Source organism: Larimichthys crocea, chromosome XXIII (assembly GCF_000972845.2).
Source record: "Larimichthys crocea isolate SSNF chromosome XXIII, L_crocea_2.0, whole genome shotgun sequence".
Classification (NCBI taxonomy): domain Eukaryota; kingdom Metazoa; phylum Chordata; class Actinopteri; family Sciaenidae; genus Larimichthys; species Larimichthys crocea.
In genome coordinates this window covers 4,516,612-4,535,266 of record NC_040033.1, presented here as the reverse complement: position 1 = coordinate 4,535,266, position 18,655 = coordinate 4,516,612, and the positions used below count along the sequence as shown (strand labels likewise).

Below are 18,655 nucleotides of genomic sequence, written 5' to 3'. Positions count from 1 at the left end.
AGGACAAACCTGCTTTTTTACTCTAGTGCCACCAAGTATCACTTATTCAGTGCAATATCTCAACGTCTGCTTTATGGATTGGCTCTAAATTTACACCTTCATGGTACCCAGATGATATACTCTGACGTTTCTGTAATGCCACTAACAGGTTTTTTTGTTCACAGTCAATAGAGAGAACTTTGAGAAGGATTTCTATGAAATTTTATAGAGGTATTCATGTTTTCCACAAGATAAATCCTGTTGACATTTCTAACTATTCAATATAAATGCTACAAAATCTAGTACAGGCATTCACGGTCCCCAGAGGACTGGTTGAGACCTTAAAAAAAGTGGTTTTTAAAGACATTTTATCTAGCACCATCATCATGACCTCAGCTGGACTTTGTATTTAGTGCCAATCAGCAAATGCTAACATGCTTAAACCTGCTAAAAGTAAACGTTGACATTGCGAGAACATGGCTGTAGACTCTGACACGTGAGTCCCGTTAACATCGAGGAGGTCACGGGGTTAATTCGAGGTCCCATTTCTCAATATGAAGCAGACAGTCAGAACATGCCTCTTTTCTGCTCTCTCACCCCTTCGTCCTCTTCATCATCCTCCCATGTCTGTTTACCCAAACATCCCTACAGGCTGTCATTAACCCAAGATAAGCAACAGAAACACATATGCATGGATACACAGGCAATCCTCTCACGTACTGCTAAATGTCTTATCTGAACACAGACACAGCCATTAGAAAGTCATCAACTCCTACGTGCGACAGGGACCCAATACTTGATGTGCACAACCCAATTATTCAATGATAAAGTCTAGAGAAAGGCAATAATTTTAAACCTGCTGACGGAGGTGTTTGCTCATCTTTGGCAAACACACCTCTGTGGCTAAGCTGAAGGCTGTTTGGTATTTATATGTCTGTGGGAGACACCCAACCAAATTACCATGTGTCAATGTCTCACGCTCACACACTCAGGAAGCGCAATCACTACACGACTCCTTGAAAACACTAAATTAACACCGCGGTCTGGAGCTGTTACTAAAAGTGTAGCATTGGTGCTTTTGTTTAAGTGTTCAAGGAAGACAATGTGCTGCATATATATATGTCGGGTTTAAAATTAGAAAGGTGCTCGGCGATCGAGGCTCCTGAGAGGAACAACAGGACCTACATGTTTCAGAGAGACTTCAAGTAAACCATGACAGGAAACCTAACAGACGTAATATAACGGGAAGATTTAACTGCACAGTGAACAGAAACAAATGACTGTTTACTCGTCAAACAGCGTGCACATACTTCATTCTTACTTACTGTTTGCCATGCATAGCTCAGTATCATATCAAGTGCTTCCTAATGGTGGGTCGGTTATATAATATAAATAACGTTATATAAGTTAGTAAAGTTTACTGCACTTTACTTACACATTTTTAAACGTCTATTGATGTTGAGTATTTGTCAACAATCATAACTTCTCTTATAAAGACAATAATAGCAATGTAATTATTGTTATACATGTTTTTACACGTCTTTATGTAGTTATGTTTTTTGTTCTTTACAACTGAAATTTTAACTATAGGTGGAGGCTTTAAATAAATGTCTCTCCCTGCACTTACACTATTTGTTATGTCATTTCTATGTCATTTTAATTGTGCAAAATAAAAGCTAAGACATATTTGGTATTATCACAACAATATTTTAGGAAAATCTGCTTGTAATTCCATTAAAATCGTTTATTAAATGTTGATATACTGATTAGAAACACAAATCAGGGGTGTTAAAGTGTTACTATGTTGATTGTTCACTTTGTATTAAATATAAATTTGATTCGACTTTCTCTTTAAATTCTGTTTGATGAAGACTTAAAGCGAAGTCTGATCTAATCTAGTCTAACACGAGCTCTCTAACTATTTAAGGACTTGTGCAAACCCTGGATTCACAGCCTGGTGATTCACTTTCCTTGTAGCGTTTTCCCTTATAGGGTCCTAACTTTCCTTATTTCCACGTCGCTGAAACTTTCATGTCAACATTTAACACCACAGACCAGAATGTTTTCTGCTCCGATGCCTTGAATTTGGTGTGTCGGACTACAATACCAAAATAGAATGCAGTTAATGAAACAGAACGAATGATCAAGCGACAGCTTTGAAGAGAGAGCTTCAATAAAATGAATCTTTTATTCCAGTTTTGACAAATCAGATCACAGACGGTGACAGGCCGAGAGATTACAAATGAAACTTGAAGCCAGGGTGAAGTATTATCCCTCACCAATGCCCGAGGAGAAAGACACTTGACTGGACTGGAATAAATGTGTAGGATACCTACCTTGAAATGATTTTGAGTCCCTTTTTTTTAATCTAATCAACTAATTTGCGTATTTGCTAGAGAGGACGTGAAGTTTTTCCAACACTGATATGGAATCGAAGATCAAAGTATTGCCATGCATTCTCTGAAAAAAAACGAAGGCTTGTTCAACTTTTTTTCGTCCAAAGATGGCTTAAATTGATTTTGTTCTTTCCGTAACAACGCTGAAGCCAAGACCGACTAAACCTCGCCGCCGTTCCAACGAGGAAAATATGGAATAATTGGAATCGAACCCTTCGAAAACAACCAAGACTGCTTCCTCTCTGACTTCAAACACAAACACAGTACAGATATTAATATTTGGAAATATTGTCTTTGTAAACAGTCAGGTAGGACAGTGCTTTACAGCAAGTGCATCATTTTTTGGTGTGCGTGTGCTTTTTTTCTGTATATGGTGAAAGTCAAGTGTTTTCCCTGGTGGTCCGGTAAAGCCTCAACAACCGTGTCCAGAAATCAGGCAGCACTGCTGGGTAATGCAGTCTGTTCACAGTTTAACGGTCCACATGTGGCAAACACACCCCGAGAGAACAGCTCTCAGTCCGCATGGAGCTTTTTTTTTTTTTGTTCATTTTGAGCTTTCTGTCTTGACGGAGCAGCGGACCGCTGTGGCTACCGTGCCGTGACCATCCACAGGCCCAGAGCCACGTTGGCAGCCAGCAGGGCGCTGCCCGCCAGCAGCAGGAAGAAGCCGATGAGCTCGCGCTTCTGACGGTCCGTCACCACGGTAACCAGCGTGGCCTCCAGCAGGGCGTTCAGCATCCACTGGCCGTCGAGGGCGAAGCACGGCACTGAGTTTACTACCGCTAACGCGCCGGAGAGGGACACCACATATCTGAGAGGCAGCGGGGTTAAAGACAGCACCGGATTACATTCACACAATCTCATCACAGGGTCTGTTTCCTTTTCTGACTGTCCATTGAACCTCGGCCGTTAAGAAACAACCTTTTCTGATGACGCCACATTTGCTTTTGCCCGTAATACATCAGAGAATATTTGCATGTGTCAGAATCGTCCTCACTATTCGCACACACCGACCTCAGTCGCGGTGAGGTGACTGGAAATATCTTCATGTACAGATAAAAGTCAGTTTGAATAATCTACAGTGACGTATTCTCATCGTATAGAGCAGCAGACACACAAATAATAAAGAAGATCTTGAACTTTCGTGCACTTCTTTGTGTACACGCAACAGCGAGAGTCAGTGTTTGCACCAACACAAAGCTTTGGTGGCACTGGACGCTTCAACTAAAACAAAAAATGACTTTTTAAATAAGAAAGCAGAAATTCTTCCTCTTGTAAATAATAAGTTGAACACAAAGGCAATAAATTGCACCTTTGGTCAGTTCAATACACTGTAGACAGACACCACTGTGTTAACGTTCACACGCTTTTGTATGACAGACGATCACGCCACACACTTCCATGTTCCTCTCTCTGTTGAATTCAAACTTTAACCAGGCTGATCACACCCACTGTGAGTCGCTGCAGACATAAATCCACAGCAGCACACCCTCTAACTGTGTAATTTAGGGTCTTACGTACATAATAGTAAGCATCTGAATAATTTCTGGGTTTGAATCGGGCGTGACATTAATTATATTACTCCTCTTCTGTCGCTGCCTCAAAGCCGGACGGCGTGGAAAGAATCTGACTCAGAAACCAAAGAAACTGTTACGATAATAACCAACTTTGATCCGGTTGATGAGTTAGACGTGAAAATATGTTTTGGTGGCTTTGAAGGCAGCGATGAAAATATTCTAAATAAGGCTTTAACTTGTATTGATCTTTTTGGGGGCTAAAACTGAACTTGGCTTTAATTTTAACTTTTAAAACTGGTCAGATGTTTCCAGGACGTCTCAACTCTGTCAGGCAGAAGAAAATCTGTAATATTCAGACAGTGTTTTGTCAACCAAGGACACAGATTACCTTTCTGTGCTTTAAAAATGAGCATAATTAATTAGAATTTTAGTCTTCACTTTCCTAAAGTGACCTCTTCATACGCCCGGTAAACGTGAAAGGATACTTGCAGAAGGTCTCCAAGAAGACGGGCAGATCCAGGTGGAGGAAACCAAAGCGGGGCACAAAGTTGGTCAGACTCACTGAGAAGAGACGGAAAAAAAACAAAACAAGGGAGGGATTATGGAAAGACCCCGGGTTGATCCATTCAACACTTTTGTAACTGTCTGAAACAGCAGCAGACAAAAGAAAGCAGACCGGGCTGCAGAGTCAGCTCAACAGCTCCGCTGTAAACAGCAATTACATGAACATCACATTTCTAACAACCACAAGCTTGTGCCTCTTTTCTAAAAGTGTCTGACGCTGAAATCACGAGCAGCTTTAATCTTTACAAAAATGAAATGACTGCACACAACACGGCGTACGTACCGGCGTACTGAAGGTGCGGCGGATACCCCACGAACAGCATGTGGGGGCTGGGCGGGTGCGTGACACGGATGAAGCGGGTCTGGTTCTCCAGCGACGGCGTGACGCAAACGCTGGCGGCGTGGGAGTGCGCGGCGCAGTCGTCGTCCGTGCGACACATCCGCGTCCCCGTCACCATCTTACGCACCGGCATACAGGCGTACTGCGGCCACGGGATCACAGAGAAGGAGACAGGTGAGCGGGAGTTTTCGTATCTCGACTCGTGATAGAAAACTTTGTATTCGTGTGTCCCAGCTTCTCCGCGGGCCTTGACCTCTGAATCACACTCTGCCATCTAATGTGTCATATTTCACAAGCAAACTCAAGAAACAAGAAGAATATCATGTGAACGTTTATTCATATCCGTTCCGTTAAACTGCAGAGGCACAAAGTGGGAATAAATATTGAATAAAAGGAAGTAAAAAGAGGAAATAAAAATATGCTTGATGTGCTCAAAAAGGTTGGAAAGTTGCCCACATGATAAAGCAGTCACAAAAAGTCCCAGTCTGTGTGTGTGTGTGTGTCACCTCTCTCTCTTTGCCGTTCCTGCCCTGTGGCTTCATGTAAGAGAAGCAGAGGTCTGTCAGGCTGTTGTTGCTGCAGCAGTCCATCGTTCCATCCAGACGCTTGAAAGCTAAAAGAGAGACAGAGATGAATGGAGGAGAAAAAGAGAGAGAGAGAGAAAGAGAGACGATGTGTGTGTCAGGCTGCAGGACTGAAAATAACAAAAACAAACTCATGTCACGCTTTAAGACGTAACCAGGACCTCCAGCTGTGGATCCAAACCTGACTGTTTACATATAGAATATTCATGTGAATGCAGCAAATCGACGAAGGGAAGTCGTGTAGGATTCATTATGTTGTTCAAGGACATTTTGTCCGGGAATCTAACCTGCGACCCTCTGATGAGTAGAAAACACGTAGCAGCAGCCACAGTCACGTTTGGTTGGTGTACAAATGTTAAAAAAATACCGCAGGAGCTCACCTGGGAAGGCACAGCGGCTCGTGTTTGAATCCAATTTGCTGCGTGCCATTGTGTTTCTCTCTCCACCTCCCCGTCTACCTTCAGCTGCACTACTGAATAAAAAAGGTGCAGAGCTCACAGCGACGCTTCAATGTGCTTCTTCTGTCTGACCGACCGACCGAACCCAGAAGATACTGAACCGACGGTTATTTATGACAAACAGAAAATCTTCAGAAACAGTTTGATCCAAACCGATTTAGATCGTCTCGTCGTCATGAAATTAAATGTGATCACTGCAGATCTTCTATGATCCAGAATCGACCGATACCTGTACCGTTTTTTTCCTATTACAGATCAGTTGGAGTGTTTTAGGTGTAAACGGGGAGGAGAGGAAGGCCATGTGTTTAACCACATGGTGTTGTCGCGGTTACTGTTTGCCTTCAGGGCTTTGTGCCAGAGCTGATTTCATTAGTGACCACACGAGCAGGCGATGTTTCTCTCTCTCTTGAAGTCTTCATAACGTGTTTCGGATTCATTCCAGAGGGACTAAAACTCTTCGTGACTCTGAGGTACTGCGGGCTGAGTAACTGATACACAAATCATTTGTCTGACTTGTGCCACCGGAATAATTACACACCGCAGAGAAGCAGCGGGGGCTCTGATTGGCCAGCTGGTGAGCCTTCTGACCCCACACGACTCCGGTTTACAGCTGGCCAATCACAGCCCCCGCTGCCCGCTCAGCGGGTTTGACCTGATTTAAAGTAATCACAAAAAAAAAATACGAGTGATTAAACGTTGAAGCAGGAGACAAATTAATCGACTACAGTTTTTAATAAACTCATCAGCTGATTTTTAAGTTTGAGTCTAACAGCTGATTCTAATTAAACACTGACGCAGTCTCTGCTCAGACTGACTCCTCAGTGAATTGCTACTTATAAAATAAAGATTTAGCCACCGCTGCTTTAAAAAGTCTTGTTTACTGAATGTTTGGCCGGCACACTCACCTCGTCCGTGAGCCCAGCTGGGCTGCAGGCTGGCGACCGGGACGCAGTATCCGGTCTGCGGAGTGCGAGAGAGGTGAGACAGGCAGCTGCTCCAGTCCTCCACTCCCCGAACGGGACAGTCCTCCAGCCCGGTCACTATGTCGCCGACGGACAGACCCCGGGGACCGTCGGCTGCCGAGCCCTGCTCAAACACAGATGCAGAAACCTGAAGTTTAGAAAATCCTGGACTGACAAGTCCTTGAGCAGGAGACTTAATATCAGACTACTTCAGCACCCAGCTGTGGCGGATTCTCCAACTATGAATGAATAAATGCACAGATGTAAAGTATAATTTCATGCCCCATCAATTTAGCCCAGATAAATAAGTTACTGATGACTGTGACATTGGAAAACACAGTGACTTCTTTAATGACGGACAAGTGATGATGCCCATCGACGATTATTACAACCCGACGATAAAACCTTCCCCGCGGTGGTTAAACATTTAGATAGAGGTTCATAAAACCTGCCACACTAACCTGGACGACTTCGGTGACCAGAGCCCCGCCGCCGGTGGAGTAGGCGGGAAACAGTAAGAGGGGCAGCAGGAAGAGGAAGGCCAACGCCGCCACGCACAGGACAAAGTTGTGCCACACTCCTGGAGGACGAAAACACACGTCATCACTTCATTTTAAAAGTTTCATTTACATATCTTTGGATCTTAAATGAACATTTGTTTGGGCACACATAGAGACAGATTATTATTCCTGACATGTCTGTGTATGCTGTAACAACCGCTTTGCATATTCGGACCGTAGGATGTCTGTAACTGTAACCACCGCTGGCTAAAAATAACCCTCTATACCATCTTAATTATGCAAGACGACGACACAGCCGCTCTCCCAAAACCACAGGAGGAAAATTCCTCATTGCCTGATAAGGTCAAGGCACAACTTTAAGGTTTTTTTTCCCCTTCCCTGAATATAAAAAACATGCAAAGCCATCAATTCAAAAACGTGGCGACAGCCGCTGTCCGGCAAGAAGAAAATGAATGGCTGAAGAAAGTTTGAGGAAATTCTTTTCTCTCGTAGGAATTACTACGTTCGGATTGAATAGCATGTTGGTTTGACTTCACACAGTAAACAAACTAGTGCAGTTACATCAGCCGTGTCTCCAGGAATAAATAATAAACATGTTATGTGAGAGAAGCCCCCCTGCCGACGGAGCGATCTCCGCTGTGGAGAGACGCAGATAAATAAACACAGCATGCTGTTATGTCACCACTCCCCTGACGGGAAGAGCATGTCTCCCTCCCTCTCCCTCTCTCTCTGTCTCTGTCTGGTCCGTCATATGACTTGACCGGACGCCTCAGTCTGGTGCGTGCAGTCACCACCCCGGTTATTTCCTTGTTCCACGTTAAGCGGAGGGAAAAGTCTGCAGGAATTTTAAACCTGCTTCAAAGACACAGATGGTTTAAACTGTAGCTCTTCGCTGCCCCCCGAAGGCTCCTGACGGCACAGAGGAAGTCATTCTGCTACCCTACACACACTTTGACAGCCGACTGACACGTTAGTTTATTGTATTTGCAGGTAGTTTAGCCACCAGATCATCCTGACATCCAGCTCCCTGGTTCTCATGGCACAACATGAACAGTTAATAACGTAATATTAATCACCACAGTGAGCCATAAGCAACAGAACAACTGACACAAACAAGTACAAAACCTTTATAAACCACCACACTACCTTAAATTAGCTTTAGCATGCTATATTAGCGAGTTAGCTTTAGAATTAGCACATTAGCACTAGCATGTTAGCACTACCTTTAGCTTATTAGCACAAATTAAAAATCTCATCTTTAGTTTTAGCAATTTAGATTTGACACTTTAGCGTTTTAGCATGTCATTGTCTTTAGTGGGCTAGCATTAGCTCATTAGCTAATTATTAACTTACTAGTCATTAACTTATTAGCTCAAGAGAGATACAGTTCAACTTGAGAAGTTCCACTAGACAAAAGACATGTTGAGTATCTTATCTTTAGTTTTAGTGCTTTAAAATTACCACATTAGCGCGTTAGTGTTAGCTTTACAATTAGCTTACTAGCTCAAGAAAGACTTGAAAACTGTCTCATCTTCAATTATAGTGCTTTAGAATTAGCTCATTAGCATGTGCACGTTAGATCTAGCACATCAGCTAGTGTTAGCTTTACTAAACTAATGTTAGCTTTAATGAGCTAATGTTAGCTTTAATGAGCTAATGTTAGCTTTAAAATGTTAGCTTTAATGAGCTAATGTTAGCTTTAATAAGCTAATGTTAGCCTTAATAAGCTAATGTTAGCCTTAATAAGCTAATGTTAGCTTTAAAATGTTAACTTTAATAGGCTAATGTTAGCTTTAATGAGCTAATGTTAGCTTTAAAATGTTAACTTTAATAAGCTAATGTTAGCTTTAAAATCTTAGCTTTAATGAGCTAGTGTTAACTTTAATAAGCTAATGTTAGCTTTAATAAGCTAATGTTAACTTTAAAATGTTAGCTTTAATAAGCTAATGTTAGCTTTAATGAGCTAGTATTAGCTTTTATAAGCTAATGTTAGCTTTTTTAAACTAGTATTAGCTTATTAGCACAAAATAGAGGCAATCTGTGTGAATTTTATTGTTCTCAGTGTCTTTGAGTAGATTCTTTCCAAGTAACTGAAGATTATTATGATCTATCCAACAGTATTTTGATCCGTGTCAGACCAAACCGTAGCAAATAAACACTAAATCTGCATCCCTGTCAGTTTTTTATTGTATTATTCTTTGCTGCAGAGAAAGTGGGAAGTGTTATTTTCCAGTTAAGTTGTTCGTACATTTATATTGTGTAAATGTTTTCTGTCCTCTTGGCTGCTTTCTAACCAAGAAGTGCCAACATCCTTCTTGACCAGACTGCATTGAAAATAATCAACTGGCTCCCTACGGTGGCCTGCAGGACACATCAGTCACATTCATGCGTGAATGACTGCTAGTGCCACCAATCAATTCATTAAAATCTAATTTTCTTAATTGCAGACTGAAATGATTTGATGTGAAGCAGCTGTCTGGTGTTCAGATATAAAAAGACCTCGGCGTGACCTTCACTGGCAAAAACAAAGAAACGAGTACTTAACCAAACACTCGAAATGACGGTGATTAACAGCTGTGATTAGATTGGGTGGCAAAATAATTAAGGATCATCATCTTACCGGCACAGAAGATGCGGAGTTGCTGAGTGGGTGATATGATGTTGAGGTGTGTGGTGAAGAGGTCCACAAAGGCACCGGGATACAGCACAAACACAAATATGCCGAAGCCGTTCACTCGCACCTGCTCCCTGTCATGGGCAGAAAAATATTACAAATCAGGACATGAGGTCCAGAAATAAGACAGAGACGACATTAAAAGGTCCTAAATAATTATTTTCTCTATCAGCTTCTTCAAATGGATGATGAGGTTCTAACGTGGAAACGTGATTTTCTGCTAAAGATTGAGCAGTTTTGGTTTTTACAGTGCTTTTCTTACTGGTTTGTAGTGAGAAGGTGATGTCACATATCTGAGAGCTCCAATCATAATTTGGCAATATTTTAATCAGATAGTTGGTGAGTTGTTTGGTCACCGTCAATCAAATATGATCAAAACTCACCCACACAAGCCCGTTTTTTTGATTTATTAAAGGTCCAGTGTGTCAGATTTATAAATATCTACTGGCAGGAATTGAATATAAATATTCATTAGTATGTTTTTGTATTTGTGTACAATCACCTGACCACAAGAATTGTGTGTTTTCGTTGTCTTAAAATGAGCTTGTTGCATCTCTTCCCTACGAGCTTAGAAGAAGAGGGTGAGATGCGCAATTTGCACCTTCGCCACTAGGTGGCACTAAATCCTACACACGCTGGACCTTTAAGTCATAAATATTTAACGTTATAGAAGATGTGTCGATGGCTGAATGACACCAAATCTTCCGTACTGTACAGCTAATGTGACTGTATACATAATATCGATTTACAGTTAACAGGATGATGCATGACACACAGATGAGATCCTTTTTATCTAAGCGCATAAATCAATAAAAAAGATAAACTACATTAGATTACAGTGTTTGTGCTGCGACCACACGGAGCCGTGCCGGAGAGAGCTGATCTAATCAGCGCCGCTATGTAAATAACGGTGGATGTTTGTCAGACTTCTGTGAAAGAAACACGGCATAATGTGTGACCCGGGTCAGATATTTGCCTATGAAATCAAACGTGAATGAGCCTCACTGTAACGAGTAAACAGGAAATAAGATGTAACAACATCTTTTAACCCTTTTGTGTATTTACATACGCCTCCTGCCTTGATAGCCATTGGATGCTCTGCGCCCCTGCCGGTTGTCGTGGCGACAGATTGTATTACAGAAACGTGTGTGTGTGTCTCTATGTGTGTGTGTGCTTTACCTCAATGCTGCCACGGCGTGGCCCAGCTCATGTATTACTCCGCTGAGCATCAGGGCGATGAAGAAGTATGCCAGCTGACTGGTGGGCAGATTGACCCCGGGGACCTGAACACACACAGCGGAGACACACGACTGAGGATGACAGAGAAACACAACGGGGGACGCCGACAGTCGACTCTTTGATCAGATTTTTATGGATGTTTTTATCCTGTTTTAGGAGGAAACTTCATCAAACTATGACGCAACACACCTCTGCTGCATATTTGGCAAATAAACACAACCTTCAGGTCGCCGGGGTGTGTCCACATCGTCCTCCTCGCTTCCTTCTTTCTTTTAATTGCTTCTTGTTTTTGCTGAAGCCGTGGTTTTCAGTGTGGTCTGCGTTTTTTCCCCTCCACCGCTGGCTGTGTGGCGCGTTTTGTGCCGCACAGGGCTGGATACTCGAGTTATAAATGGCCTACTAATAGCTTCCAATGAATCACCTACAGCGGTCCGCCGGGAATAGCGCTCGCATTAATGCACGGCTGTTTGGCACGTCAATGAATAAAAAGTGGACAGGAGAGAAATGCTAAATAAGAGCCCTCTTCATAATTGGGGGCATTTGTCGCCCCCTCATTTGAATATCGCAGGCTTTGTCTGAACTTTCAAGGACATTCATGCTCTTAACTCGAGTTAATCTGCGACCCCGTGCACCGAAAACGACACACGTGTTGCTGTTTAAAGTGAATATCACGCCTGTATATCTTCACATTGGAAAGTGTTGTACATACCACCACCTGCAGGGCCTGCTGACTTCCCATCCGAGGGTTGTCTGTGGTCATCTGAGCGAGCGTCTGCTGCAGCGTCTTCGTCAGCAGCACCACCGAGCCCAGCATGGCGACTATGCCGAACACCAGGCCGCTGTTGAACCTGGAGAGAGAATCGACAGAGCCGTCGCTTCAGAGTGTGACACTATAAACGGGGGTGAATGGTGGGGAAAGGATACATGGAGATTTCTTTGGAAGTCTGGCCCACTTGTCCATTAAGTGAGTGAAATGAGACAAATGAGCCATTCATAAAAAAAAGATCACTTTGGCAAACATTATGGAAAGTGATAGCGAGCCACTGACGGCATGTCGACGGAGGTTTTCAGCAGCTTCAATTTAAAGTAAGTGGAGTGCTGACAGGAGCTGGCATGTCCTTCATATACGACTGAGCACCAATCAAACAATATCAATGCAGGTACTCTGACTCAAAGGCAGCATTAATATATATAACATCTAATTATATGCAGTCACAACTAACTTAGTATATGCTGTTTTGTGACTTTTATTTGCTTAATTTTGTATTTCTAGTGACGATAAGTTGAAAGTTTGAAACATTTACTGGAGCGGCCACGTATTGCTGCAGCGACTGCGAATTTGGGGGTAAGCGCATATTCAGACAGGAACAGGGAAACCGGCAACCGGTGGTGGGGGGAGTGTCGCAATTCGTCTCGGCACGTGAAATCATATTGGTGGCATTACTGCCCCCAAATCTGTTTTCCAGAAGAAGAGAAGAAGACGCCCATAGGAGCTTTGACCCGGAGCTTTTTCAGAAGGTTTGGTTCAAGGATAGGAAATAAAGGAAAAGCTCCGGTTTCCCAACGTGAAGAACCTTCTTGCGATTGCTACTCGAATGCAAAACATTCACGTTTCATGGTAAACAAGGTTTTTCTTCTGGTGGCCGTCTGCCGTCTTTTGAACCTGGCTCCGGTTTCCCAAAAGTTGAACCTGGCTCAACTTCCCCCCTGGACGCCAGCGACGTTTTTTGCAGCAACCCCTGCGTTGCAGGCTGCCGGTGCGGAAACGCACGACCCTCCACTGAAATGAATTGAAAGACCTCCCTGCTCCTTTCTGAATGCCCACTAAGGACAAGCTTCTTTTTGCCTTTTAATTTGAAATATTTAACCAACAGTATTATTTATTATTTGACTAGTTTGACACCATTTCAAAACACACCATGTCAGTTTCTGGGCTCCACAGACGTCTTCAAATTACTCGTTTTGTGCGACCAACCATGCAGAATTCCCAAAATATTTAAGATACGACGATATAAAATTATCACAATCTGTGAGACAGAAACTATGTGGTCACACCATCCACCTGCCAGATCACACTTCAGCCACCCGTTAATAGGTAATTATCCTAATTTGACACAGCTGTGACAATCCCCTTGTTGACCGTGTTAACCAGTCGCTTGGAGCCAAATGCATCACCGCCACGGTGTTATTAGGCTGAAGGTCACGAGTTCAGCCGATTGACAGACAGACCCAGGGCACAAAATTAACAGCAGCCTCCGGCCAAAGGCTGGAAAAATCTCTAAGAGGCTGGTACATTTGATAGACGATGGTAATCTATAGACTGACGGGTAAAATTCAGACATTCACCAGCCATTTGACCGACAATAACCCTCAGGACGCAGTCAGACTTTTTGAGATAGATCATTTAATAGTTACTTGCAGCAAATTACAGACTCTGTGGTTCAAAGGTTCAACGCAGCATGTATATTGAAAGCGGCTCTTTCAAGAGTTGTCCTTGGAAAGACGATGCTGACTGTTAACACACTTAATGTTGCGACTTCTCTAAAACTAAGCACACATCGCAGGGTCATACTGAGTCACTTCAAAATGGAAAAATACTGAAAGTATAAATATTTTCCAACAAGACACCGAGAGAAGACAGCGGAGAAGTCTTCCAGAAAGACGGTGTTCATGTTTAAGAGCAGGAACACGAGGACGGTGTGACGTGTACTTTATTAATGAATGAGTGTTCCTCACCACAGGTAGAGGACGTGAGGGTTGATGCGGGCGCAGTACGCAAACAGCCGGTTGAACATGGTGGTTTGCCATCTCACGTGGAAAGGAGACAACATCAGCCCTCGACTCGCCAACCATGACTCGTAGCTGATCCGATGGGTCACCGACGACTGCGGGAATCAAGAAAAAGAAAAAAAGTGGAGGAACGTTTCTTAGAGTGCAACATCCAACAACTCCACCCACACAATGTTTACAGCTGAAACATAAACGAGTCTCATGTAATGTATGTAATCACTTCAAATATACCTCGTTACTTATTATAACATATCACAACCTCTGGTATTCTGTACACGGCTTCCTGTGAAGCCAATATTGACTGATTGAAAATGTGTGTAGCATATGCTGGGCTGTAGTTGCGGTTTAAAAAAGATATATTATGAATAGAAAAAATAAATAACTGAAAATTAATGATGCAGTAGGAATTATATAACGCTTTAAAAGGGCCAGCGTGTTGGATTTAGAGGGATCTATTAGCAGAAATGGCGTATAATAATATATAAAGTTATAGAGTTAATTTTGATGACTTCAATTGGCGACTTTAAGGGCAGCCAATAGCTGCTTTCCTTACTGAGGAGTTGGCAACACTGGCTGCTAGTGGTGGGCGGATTGATCCAAATATCAATAGTTTTGACACCAAGTCGGTATCGGATTGATACTAGCCTGGTGGGATCAATTCATTACTTTAAGTTCCGCTCATTTGCAATGCTGCGGTTTCGACAAACAGTGTGTTTGTCACGTGACGTGACTTAGACACGCAAAGCAAACAAACGCGGGCAGTTAGTTAGTCACAGGCGAAGTGCATTAAAAGCAGAAAATGTTTGAATTAGATACGTTTTTTGAACAACCAAGACGCAGACTAACTAAAGGCTTTGGAGGTTAAGTTGTTTACATATTATTTATATTTGTTGTTGTTTTTGTTGTTTTAATTAAATTTTTTGTATTATAGTTTCCCAACAGAAACTTTGTTTTAATTTGTTTACTGGTTTGCGAACACTTTTTATTTAAGATTTTTTCTGAAGAAAAAAAAATTGATATTTTGGAATTTTCTATTTTTTAATTATTAACTTTGTCTTAATTCTGTCCTGGGTTTAAACTATTTAATCATGATGATTAATTGAGAATTAGCAATTCAATGACGCATCCACCTCATTTATTAAAAAGTATCGGTATCGGCGATACTGGCCTGTATTTACTCGGTATCGGATCGATACTAAAATATGCGGTATCAAAGCATCCACGCTCTTAATCCTGCATAACTTTAAGCTTTGTTGTTGTTTCATTGTTATGATTCTATCTTCAGGAAAATATTAAATCGAGATGGTTCAAACTGTTCTGTTTGATGTCCCACATCGTTTTGAATTACTCGTTAGATACTAATTAAACATGTATACATTTGTCCTGTTATCCATCTGAATAAGTTCATTCTTTACTTTGGTCCAGACTGAAATTTCTCAACAATTAATCATCATTGAATTCTGTTACGGCTGCCGCCGTTTCGCCCCACGCACATGTGTGTGCAGTGTTTTCTCAATAGGTAAATGCAGGTGTGCGGTTGCCGGTCTCTGGTTGGCCCCAAACTGGAGGAGGCGGGGACAACAAGTTTGTCAGCTGCAGGGCCAGGATTGGTGCGGCATCTTTCCCACGCCGCCAATGAGAGCGCCCCCGCAGCAGCATCACCGGGCATTTAAACCGCAGCCGCCAGAGCATCGTGGCGGCTTCACTCGTTGTTGTGTTTGTGAGCTTGCCTCGTTCGCATGTATCTAATGACACTCGGTTGGGTTGTATTGTGACGTATCGGATGATACTCGTTTGTTCATATTTTGTGTTCTGTAACTGGAGGTTTTGTGTTTGGTTATTGGGACTGGGCAGGGTTTAGTTAGTTTATAGCTACTGATTACACGTAGACTATTTCTGTTAGATCCATTAGTTTAGAAGTGCTGGTTTGGATGTGTTTTTGTTATCTGCTAGTAGACTTAGTTAGTGAGGTTTTTCTTTCTCGTTTGGTTTTCTAGTTAGATAACATAGGCTCTGTTTAGAGTTCTCTTTTCGTTATATTTGTTTGTTCGTTTAATCAGCACTTGCTCGCCCTTAGTTCCCCTTTGCCTCACCTCCTTTTGTTAAAACAGTCTAAAAACTTTCATTTAATAAAATACTTGTGTCTAATAACCTTTACAATCTGGTTTTATGTTACTTCTTTCATACCCCTTTATTGGGTCGTAACAAATTCATTTCCATTATATTTAGTATAGACAGCAGCTTCTTCTTCCCCGGCTAATCTAATTATCGGCAAAGACGTGGATCCTCGGTGGACCTGAGGTGAGCCGAATGACCCCTGGTTACTCTGTAACAGCACCCACCTGTCAATCAAAGCATCTTAATCCTGCATAACTTTAATCCTTAATATAACCTGAACAGGTGAGTTGTATATAAATTCACCCTCAGTACAGTTGTCATGAACGGGGACATTATCTACTGTGTTTTGTACCAGGCTGTAAACATGTTTATTTCTTATTTTAACATGGGGACTTATGGAGACACCTTTGGCGCCTCTGGTGGACGTTTGAGGAACTGCAGCCGGTTTCACTTTGTGTCTCTATGGCAACAGCACTTCCTGTGCTAACGTTAGCATCACAAACAATAACACATATAAACATATATAAACATATATCAGAGGTGTGCGCTCACCTTGAGCAGCGTGTCCAGCAGGTACACCGCGCACCACGCGCCTTGAGCAGCGTGTCCAGCAGGTACACCGCGCACCACGCGCCCACCACACACACCAGCAGCGGAACCGGGATCATCGTCACAGCCTGAGCGGACCGAACCGAGCCGAGCCGAGCCCGCTGTGTGTGACGCAGCTGACCGGCGGCCACACGGGTCCGACGCTACATTCACCTGTCGTTATATGAACGATGAGTTGGGTCCGACGCTACATTCACCTGTCGTTATATGAACGATGAGTTAATTAATTAATTAATTAATTAAAGGAGCAGAGGCGCCGCGAGCTAACAGTGACACACACGTCCGGGTGCCGCTTCTTCTTCTTTGCTTTAAATATGGACCGAGCTGAGCGCTGCCGCCACCAAGCGGCGAGATACAGAACTACACGTGGAGGAAAAATAAATACTTTAATAATCCCAGAGGGGAATTATTTTAATTATTACAATAATATTATTTGATTGATTATACAAATTTATACAGTTAGATTAAATGAATACACATCATGTCACACCCTCTATATGCCAGACATCAGTTTGTACTAATGCTTTCACTTTTTATCAATATGCATTCTGAATTTACAGTATTACTGTTACCGCTGCAGGTGAGACAGGCCTCTTCTCTGTCTCACTTTAAAACCCTTCCTAAAACCCACCTCTTCTCTTTGGCTTTTAACACCATGTAGATGGTTGATTTTATGTGCATACATGCTTTTTGTTATTTACGTACTTATTTTTGTCTATTCTTTTTATTTATTTTATCTAGTGCCTTTTATTCATTTTATTTTTTTATTGTTTTCTACCTTCTTTTATCTACTTGATGTTTTGTTGTGTTTCTATATTGTTATTCATTGTGTTCTATCGTATTGGAAACCCTGTGTTTGCTAAAAATCGTGCTATATAAATAAAGTGGATTGGATTGGACTAATCACACATATTTATTTATTTATTTATAAAAAAATATTAAATCACTCTTAAAACACATTTTTATATCATGTAATTAAATGTATTTTTTTATTCTAATTTTCTATATTTTATTGTTGTTTTATGTAATTTATTTATTTTATTTATTTTTATTAATTACTTAACTTTTTAAAAATTGTTTTATATTATCTTTTAAATGTTGTTGGTTCTTCTGCTGCTATTTTGCCTGAGTGTCTTGTTCGTGCCTGTCTGTCAAAGCACTTTGTGAACGCTGTCTTTAAAAGGTGCTGTATAAATAAAGTTATTATTATTTATCTATGCCAGCTATGCTGCATTTAAGTGCAGTGAGAAATTAAAAGCAGAAAAATGAAGAATTATGTGATTTATAAGCAGTTAAATGTAATATATCCATGTCCAAGTGCCATTCCAATATAAAATACAAAAGGCTAAGTTGATTTAAATGCCTGCGTGGACAGAGAAATCTCCCTAAAGGCTAAATGAAGTGACATTACAGAGCTGTTTAAAGATTGTTTGAGGCTGTTCATTCCACTAGTTCTTTTTTAAAATCTGTTTCAGCCAGGAAGCGATGTCAAGAAGTCATCTGCAATTCAATTATTAATTCTCAGTCTCCCTCTCATCCCAAGAATGCTCACACAAAACGTATAAAAAGAAAATGACACAGGTAAAAATGAGAATTTAAGACATAAAGATGTACAGACACTGCATTTTGTTTTGTCTTTTGATGCTGTTGCTTTATTTTGTTCCTGAAATAAAACAACATCCAACACAAAATAATATTAAATATTCATTCTAACTCTCACATTTAAGAGAAAGAAAGAAATCTTTGCAACTTGACTTTACCAAGAGAACCTGAAGGCAACCTGGGCGCCTGAAATGGAGCACAGAAAAACTGATGAGGGTTTGCAGAGCTACTTTGGCTGCAGCAATAAAAAAATGAAAGTGTGAGTCTGTAGATTGGATTTCATCCCACTAAAAGGTCAGATA

The 18,655-nt window shown here is 41.7% G+C and overlaps 1 protein-coding gene across 1 annotated transcript; it reads right to left on the bottom strand.

Moving 5' to 3' along the window:
- Window positions 1-2,148: 2,148 nt before the first annotated feature.
- Window positions 2,149-17,083, bottom strand: mbtps2 (membrane-bound transcription factor peptidase, site 2). Its single transcript, XM_027274182.1, has 12 exons — window positions 16,949-17,083; window positions 16,736-16,904; window positions 13,971-14,119; window positions 11,944-12,082; window positions 11,175-11,278; window positions 9,942-10,069; window positions 7,262-7,380; window positions 6,744-6,924; window positions 5,303-5,409; window positions 4,740-4,938; window positions 4,378-4,453; window positions 2,149-3,186 (listed from the first exon to the last, which is right to left on the bottom strand). Exons 2-12 carry the CDS (start codon window positions 16,808-16,810, stop codon window positions 2,964-2,966), a joined length of 1,500 nt encoding a protein of 499 aa, XP_027129983.1. The 5' UTR covers window positions 16,811-16,904; window positions 16,949-17,083; the 3' UTR covers window positions 2,149-2,963.
- Window positions 17,084-18,655: the final 1,572 nt, after the last annotated feature.

Bases quoted from the DNA above. Each gene is read 5' to 3' on its own strand.
- mbtps2 (XM_027274182.1), bottom strand. From the start codon at position 16,810: ATGATCCCGGTTCCGCTGCTGGTGTGTGTGGTGGGCGCGTGGTGCGCG. The intron at 14,120-16,735 runs GCGCGTGGTGCG...TGATTCCCGCAG, and splicing joins TGCTGGACACGCTGCTCAAG to TCGTCGGTGACCCATCGGAT. The intron at 12,083-13,970 runs GTGAGGAACACT...TTCTCTCTCCAG, and splicing joins CCTCACGTCCTCTACCTGTG to GTTCAACAGCGGCCTGGTGT.